Source organism: Micromys minutus, assembly GCF_963924665.1.
Source record: "Micromys minutus genome assembly, chromosome: 21".
NCBI lineage: Eukaryota > Metazoa > Chordata > Mammalia > Rodentia > Muridae > Micromys > Micromys minutus.
The window spans coordinates 52,624,973-52,633,427 of NC_137956.1; the positions used below are offsets into that span (position 1 = coordinate 52,624,973).

Sequence of the window (8,455 nt, forward strand, 5' to 3'; positions counted from 1 at the left end):
AAGTTTCTGCATATTGCCTCGAGTAGACCTGACCGTTAACCACAAAAGCCCCCAGCCCAGTTTTGGAACCGTCAGTATAAATAACTAACCCTTCTTTTAGGGGACTACAGGACGTTACTTTGGGGAAAACTACAGGTTGAGTTAAAGCAAACTGTAAAATTGGATGTTTTGGGTAATGATTATCTATTTTTCCTGAAAAGGAAGTGACTAAGATAGCCCAATCATTTGAAGTGGCAGCAAGAGTGGAAACCTGCATGGCATTATAGGGAACAATTAACAGCTGTGGCTCACTGCCAAAATGAGTGATGGCAGATTTTAGCCCCCTCAGCGCTAATTGCGCCACAGCATCTGGATACCAGTCAATTATTTTAGCTGGCGAGGCATTAGGATGCACCCATAATAAGGGCCCTTGCTGCCAAAGCACTGCAGTAGGGAGCCGGTTTGTTTTAAAAACACATAATGAGAAAGGTTTATCATAATCCATGCGAACCAATTGTGCATCCTGTATAGCTTCTTCTACCAACTGTAACGCTCTTTCTGCTTGCGGGGTCAAACTTCTAGGTGAGGAAATATGCGGATCCCCTTCTAAAACATCGAACAAGGGTTTAAGTTCAGCAGAAGGAATCTTAAGAAAAGGTCTAAGCCAATTAATGTCTCCCAGTAATTTTTGAAAATCATTAAGAGTGTGGAGGTGATCCCTTCTTATCTCGAGCTTTTGAGGGACAATCCTATCAGGGAATACCACAGACCCTAGGAATTGACTAGTATCAGAAATCTGAACTTTTTCCGTGGCGATACGTAAGCCCATATTTTCTAACGCTTGCTGCAATAGGGGAAAAGCCTCTGTTAAGATTGACAAATCTTTGTCACATACTAGGATGTCATCTGTATAAAGAACCCAGGTTAATGATGGAAAATGTCTTTTAACAGGAATAAGGGCTTGGTAAACATATAACTGACATATAGTCGGACTGTTAGCCATGCCCTGAGGCAGGACTTTCCATTGAAACCTCCTGTCGGGTTCTGCATGATTAATAGAAGGAAGGGTAAAGGCGAACCTGGGCCTATCTTGAGAATGTAAAGGTATGGAAAAGAAACAATCTCTAATATCTATTATCATTAAAGGCCAATGTTTTGGGAGTGCCGTGAGAACCGGTAGGCCGCGTTGTACAGGGCCAAGCAAATGCATTTGTTTATTAATGGCTCTCAAGTCATGCAACAATCGCCACTTTCCCGATTTCTTTTTAATCACAAAAATGGGGGTATTCCAAGGGGAGGTTGAGGATTCTATATGACCCAATTGTAGTTGTTCTTTAACTAATTGGGTAACAGCTTCTAACTTTTCGGAGGTAAGCGGCCATTGAGGAACCCATACTGGCTCCTCCGTTTTCCAAGGTATGGGCCGTGCTGCCTCAATGGCGCTTAGGAAAAACCCAGACCCTGCCTTTCTTTGTTAGGGTTAGGCGAGGCAGGCTCTAGGGGTCCTTGTTCGTAGCGTCCTAAGCCTTTTCCCTCTTTATATCCCATCTTACCCATAATATCATAAGCCTGTGCCGAATATTTATTGGACAGAACTAGCCCCATCTGTTGCATTATATCTCTCCCCCATAAGTTAACCGGAAGAGGAAGTACATAGGGGACAAACTGCCCACATTGGCCTTCAGGGGTTTTCCAGGTGAGCGAGGCTGCACTAATGGTGGGGCAGGACTTATAACCCAATCCTTGTAAGGAGTGTGATGACTCTACAACCGGCCAATTTTTGGGCCACCAATGAGTGGATATAATACTCTTATCAGCCCCTGTGTCAAGGATACCCTGAAATCTCTTCTCATTAACCCACAAGTTAAGCCTAGGCCTGGTATTCAAAGATACCGCTAAATAAGCTAAGTCGGTCCCAGAGGAGCCCATCTGTTTTTCTGCCTTTTCCTTAGTCTTTTTATTAGAGCTATCAGGGAGGAGCAATAACTGTGCAATCCTGTCACCCTGAGTTACAGAGAATATGCCGGTTGGGCTGGAGCACAGTACCTGTATTTCGGAGGAGTGGTCACTGTCTACTATGCCTGGGTGGATGATTAATCCCTGCGCTGTAAGGGACCCCCGTCCGAGGATCAGTCCTAGGGTCCCCGAAGGCAAGGTGACCGCTCCTACAGGAATGGGCTGAACGCCCATCTGAGGCATTAATACCAGTGAGGAGGAGGCACGCAGGTCCATTCTTGTTGGCCTGTCTGTGTGCTCACCTTGCTCTCCCCTAGGGGTTTGGAAAATTTGCTCCCATATCTTTGCGGGCCCTGGGAACGGGGGCCCAGTGACCCGTTTTTTGGCATCTCATTGGTCTGGGCAGTCTGACTCTCTAACGGGGGAAGGAGCCGGCCTCTGAGGTCCCTAACAGAGCGGCAATGTTCAGCTTTATGGTACCCCTTGCCACATCTTGTGCAAAGGGTCGGAAGGTCCCTAGAGACCATCCGACAATCCTTTTTTAAGTGTCCAGATCTTCCACATCTAAAACAGACCCGTCTATCAGGGGCTCGTGGCGGGCCCCTCTGGGACTGCAAAATGGCTGCCGCGAGACCTGCATTAGTAAGTGGCCCTCCCAGTTCCCTACAGACTCGAAGCCAGTCTTGAAGACCTTTGCCCTTTCTAGGGGCGATAGCGGCTCGGCATTCTTGGGTGGCCTGCTCAAAAATAAGCTGTTCAATAAGAGGGGCGGCCTGCTCGGGATCCCCGAAGATCCGACCTGCCGCCTCGGTCATGCGGGCTACAAAATCTGAAAAAGGCTCCTGGGGTCCCTGAATGATTTTTGTAAGCTGATTATCGGCCCCTCCCTTTTTTGAAAGTGCCTTCCAGGCCTTAATGGCTGTGCTTGACACTTGGGCATAGGCACCCCAATGATAAGCTGTCTGATCTGCCGCATAGCGACCTTGGCCCGTCAACAGATCAAATGTCCATTCTTGTTGTTCAGGAGTCAACGCTGTAGCATTGGCTCTTGCTTGGGTTTGGGCAGCCTCATACCAAAGAGCTTTCCACTCCATATACTGTCCCATGCTCGGTAGAGCAGCCTTGGCGATTGTCTGCCAATCGGAGGGAGTTAGGGCAGAGGTAGCCAATCTATCAAGCTGAGCGATGGTAAAATTGGCGGTTATCCCATATTTTCTGACTGACTCTGCCAATTCTTTTATCTGACTATATTCTACGGGGGCATGAACGCGGCCACCCTCAGCTGTCTCAAACACAGGGAAAGCGAGACACATCTGTCTTCTCACCCTTTCCGGGAGGAACGAGAAGGATTTTACAGGCGTGCGTGCCGCGTATGGAGGAGGGGCCACCGGTAAAGGGGGCGCTGTGGGGACAACTGGGGACAAGCGCGTGGGCCTATACTGCTCCTCAGGATAATATCCTTTTTCCTCATAACTAGCTGCTCCTTCATCTACCCCTGCCTCCTCTTCTGGGTCTAAGCCTTCTCGCTCATAATCATCATCTGAAGTCTCGGGGCTATCAATGTCTAGAGCCTCGAAGTCTTCTACAGGGTACAAACTGACTCCCCTTCTCCTAACATTAGAGGGCATAAGGGAATAATAATCTGAAGGTTCGTGGGTAGCTACTCTCCCGCTATACCGCGTTTCTGGAGGTCCTTTTTCCTTAGGGGGATAATACCTTTTCCTGCGCGCGCCCATTCTCTCACTCTGTTCGGCTTCTGATAGCCTATCCTGCGCTTCACTCAATACCTCTTGCCCCGCAGCGACGGCGGGCCTACAACTCTCATCTCTTAAACAATTTTGTACCATCGTCCAAATAGCCATGGTTCCGGGCCCGAGGTTTCCAGCATTCTGTGCACAGTTTAATTCTCTACCCAATCTGTTCCATGAGGCTGGTGAGAGAGACCCCGAAACTGCGAACCAAGGGGCCGTTCGCTCAACCTCTCTTACAAAACGCTGCAAGATGCGGGTGGGCAATTCTAAATCTCTCTGCTTAAGAATTGACTGCAGGGCTGTAATGGTCGAGTGTGAAGAGCCCATCACAGCGATGTAATGCCCGCGGCTTATTCGCGTGGCGGCCCAAGGCGAAACTGAAAGGCAAGTCTCAGCGCGTTCTCGCTTTTTTTTTTTTTATCTACAAAGACTTATGGAACGCAGGGGTGCCTCTGCTTATCTACGTCCGACTTAAGCACAAAATTAACACCAGCCCCGTTGGACACAGAGGAAATTAAGAGGAAGAGAATAAAAACTGCACTGACGAAGACCGGAGCCTCTACGGACCCTTCACACGGCCGTGGAGGATTTAAACCAAATTAAAGAAAGATCCAGGATCAGACATACCTTGCCGAACTAATCTCCCCGCAGTTCTGAATTCCGTGGTGCAGACGATGGAGTGGTCGAATTTCCCGGGTTTGAGGCACCAGATGTCCCGCGCAACCGTCTCGCCTGCAAGAACGACGCGGCACACAAAATAGAATCCTTCTGCGGTAAACTTTATTAATCTGGAAAACCGGTACTTGCTTCACGTAACGAAAAGGACGGGGAAAACCAAGAGATCCAAGGAGACGAACAAGACGAACAAGCTCCACGAGACGGCCGAAAACCACGAGGGGAAGAGAGGAAGAAAAGGGGAAGAGAGAGAGAGCTGTCCAGCTCGCCCCCTTATAAAGGGATCAGTCCTTGCCTTGGACGCGGAGCCCCCTGATTGGTTGAAACTCACCAGGCCCTATGACGCCACGGGAAGAGGCGGAAGTCATGAAGCGGAAGTTACCCAGCCTGTGCGCACATGGCTTGTTTACTGCTAACTCCAGCCAGATATCAGCGCCATCTTGTAATGGCGAATGCGTGGGAATGTGTGGGCGGCGCCCCACAGCCGGATATCCGCGCCACCTTGTAATGACGGAAGCGTGGGAATGTGTGGGCGGCGCCCCACACTGGTTCACTATGCCAGTTTAGTATGCAAATGTAATATATTTCACAATATAGAAAAATTTCACAATATAGGAAAATGTGAATAGAGAAAAAGGATGCAACAAATGTGAACCAAGTAATAATATTCTTACCATTACAGGTATCCTTAAAGATGTAAAAGAATCCATAATGAAGGGGAAACCATGAATGTAAACAAAGTGATAAAACCTTAAGACCAAATTATAAAATTAATTCCTACAGATAAAAAGATTCATCAATGTAATGATTGTGATAAACTTTTCACATATGCCAATTATCTTTGCAGGCATGAAAGAAGTCATACTGGAGAGAAACCCCCTGAATATACTCATTGTGGTAATGCCTTTGGATGTCACAGTTATTCTCAAAGGCATGAAAGACTTCATACTGAAGAGAAACCCTATAAAAATATTCAGTATGGTGAAGCCTTTTTACATCAGAGAAGTCTCCAAATACATAAAAGAACACATACTAGAGAGAAACCCTACAAATGCAATCGATGTGATAAAGCCTATTCACAATACAGTCATCTCTTAAGACATAAAAGAACACACCCTGTAGAGAAACCTTATGAATTTAAGCCATATAATAAAGCCTTTACATACCATTCTCATCAAAATCTTGAAAGAATTCATACTGGAGAGAAACTCTACAAATGTAATGGATATGATAAAGCCTATTCACAGCACAGTCATCTCCAAATGCATAAAGTAACACATACTGAGAAACCCTATGAATGCAAGCAATGTAGTAAAGCCTTTGCAGATCAGAATGATCTTCAAAGTCATGAAAGAACTTGTGCTGGAGAGAAACATTACAAATGTAATGAATATAGTAAAGCCTTTGTGTGTAACAGTAGTCTCCGAATGCATAAAACAGCCCATACTAGAGTGAAACCTTATGAATGTAAGCAATGTAGTAAATCCTTTGCCTCTTATGGTCAGCTTCAAAGTCATAAAAGAATCCACACTAAAGAGAAACCTTACAAATGTAATCAGTGTGGTAAAGCCTTTGCACATCATTGTAATCTTCAAATGCATGAAATAATGCATACTGGAGAGAAACCCTACAAATGCAGTAAGTGTGATAAAACCTATTCACGACACAGTCATCTCCAAATACATAAAAGAACACATACTGCAGAGAAACCCTATGCATGTAAGCAATGTGATAAAGCCTTTAAATACCATTCTGAACTTCAACGTCATGAAAGAATTCACACAGGAGAGAAACCCTACAAATGTAATCAGTGTGGTAAAGCCTTTGTACAACATTCTAATCTTCGAATACACAAAATATTACATACTGGAGAGAAACCGTACAAATGCAGTAAGTGTGATAAGGCCTATTCACGACACAGTCATCTCCAAACACATAAAAGAACACATACTGGAGAGAAACCCTATGAATGTGATCAGTGTGATAAAGCCTTTGCATATCCCAGTTATCTTCAAAGACATAAAAGAACACATACTGGAGAGAAGCCCTATGAATGTAATCAATGTGGTAAAGCCTTTGCACAACACAGTCATCTCCAAATGCATATAATAATACATACTGGAGAGAAACCTTACAAATGTAATCAATGTGGTAAAGCCCTTGCATCTCGCAGTTATCTTCGAGTACATAAAAGAACACATACTGGAGAGAAACCCTATGGATGTGATCAATGTGGTAAAGCCTTTGCATATCATGGTCATCTTCAAGTACATAAAAGAATACATACTGGAGAGAAACCCTATGAGTGTAATGAATGTGGTAAAGCTTTTGCATCTCATAGTAATCTTCAAGTACATAAAAGAACACATACTGGAGAGAAACCTTACAAATGTAATCAGTGTAGTAAAGCCTTTGCATATCCTGGTTGTCTTCAAATCCATAAAAGAATACATACTGGAGAGAAACCTTATGAATGTAATCAGTGTAATAAAGCCTTTGCACAACACAGTGATCTCCAAATGCATATAATAACACATACTGAAGAGAAACCTTACAAATGTGAACAGTGTGGTAAAGCCTTTGCTTCTCATAGTTATCTCCAAGTACATAAAAGAACACATACTGGAGAGAAACCCTATGAATGTAATCAATGTGGTAAAGCCTTTGCATATCATGGTCGTCTTCAAATACATCAAAGAACACATACTGGAGAGAAACCCTATGAATGTAATCAGTGTGGTAAAGCCTTTGCACAACATAGTAATCTCCAAGTACATAAAAGAACACATACTGGAGAGAAACCCTATGAATGTGATCAATGTGGTAAAGCCTTTGCATATCACAGTTATCTCCAAGTACATAAAAGAACACATACTAGAGAGAAACCCTATGGATGTGATCAATGTGGTAAAGCCTTTGCATATCATGGTCATCTTCAACTACATCAAAGAACACATACTGGAGAGAAACCCTATGGATGTAATGAATGTGGTAAAGCTTTTGCAGGTCAGAATGATCTTAAAAGACATGAAAAAATTCATACTGGAGAGAAACCTTATAAATGTAATGCATGTGGTAAAGCCTTCGCATGTAACACTAGTCTTCAAATACATAAAGCAACACATACTGGAGTGAAACCTTATGAATGTAAGCAATGTAGTAAATCCTTTGCATCTTATGGTCAACTTCAAAAGCATGAAAGAATTCATACTGGAGAAAAACATTACAAATGTAATCAATGTGGTAAAGCCTTTGCACAACACAGTCATCTCCAAATGCATAAAATAAAACACTGTAGAGAAACCTTACAACTATAGTCAATGTTAAGCCTATTCACAATCAAGTCACTTCCAAGTACACAAAAGAACAGATACTAGATAGTAACATTATGAATGTAACCAATGTTGTAAAGCTTTTACAGGTCACAGTGATCGTCAAAGGTGTGGTGTTTTAAATATGCTTGGCCCATGGCAAGTGGCACTGTTAGGAGGTGTGGCTTTTCTGGAGTAGGTGTGATCTTCTTTGAGGAAGAGTGTCACCTTGGGGTGTGCTTTGAGAACCTATGCTAAAGCTCCATGCAGGGCAGAAGAATCTTCTCCTGGCTACCTCCTGATCAAGATGTAGAGCTCAAGAGTTCTCTAGCACCATATCTGCTTGGACTCTGCCATTCTTCCCGCTATGATGATAACAGACTGAACCTCTGAATCTGTACACTACCCCCAATTAAATGTTGTCCTTTATAAGAGCTACTTTGGTCATTGTATCTTTTCATACCAATAAGACCCAAATTAAGATAAAAGGCATAAAAGATATCACACTGGAAAGAAACTATGAATATTGAATATGGTGAAGCCTTTGCACATTTCTATAGTCCTCATTATAACAAAGGTATTTATTCTTCCATTCATTGAAACCCTGTGAATGGAAACAATGTACATACAACCTTTACCCTTCACAGTCATCTCTGATGCACAAAAGAACCCACAGTGGAGAAAAACCTCATGAATGTGTTCAATGTAGCAAAGCCTCTCTCTTGTAAACTGCATAGATCCATAATAAATCAAACACCTGGTCAAAGTAAATGCCAAGAGTTT

General features: G+C 43.6%; 1 protein-coding gene across 1 annotated transcript; it reads left to right on the plus strand.

Annotated features, from left to right (window-relative positions):
• Positions 1-5,139: 5,139 nt before the first annotated feature.
• Positions 5,140-8,032, plus strand: LOC308434283 (uncharacterized protein). The gene has a single exon (XM_080934507.1). It carries the CDS (start codon positions 5,624-5,626, stop codon positions 7,676-7,678), a length of 2,055 nt encoding a protein of 684 aa, XP_080790633.1. The 5' UTR covers positions 5,140-5,623; the 3' UTR covers positions 7,679-8,032.
• Positions 8,033-8,455: the final 423 nt, after the last annotated feature.

What these genes read in the sequence shown, in the direction of transcription:
- LOC308434283 (XM_080934507.1), top strand. Translation starts at nt 5,624, where the DNA reads ATGCATAAAGTAACACATACTGAGAAACCCTATGAATGCAAGCAATGT.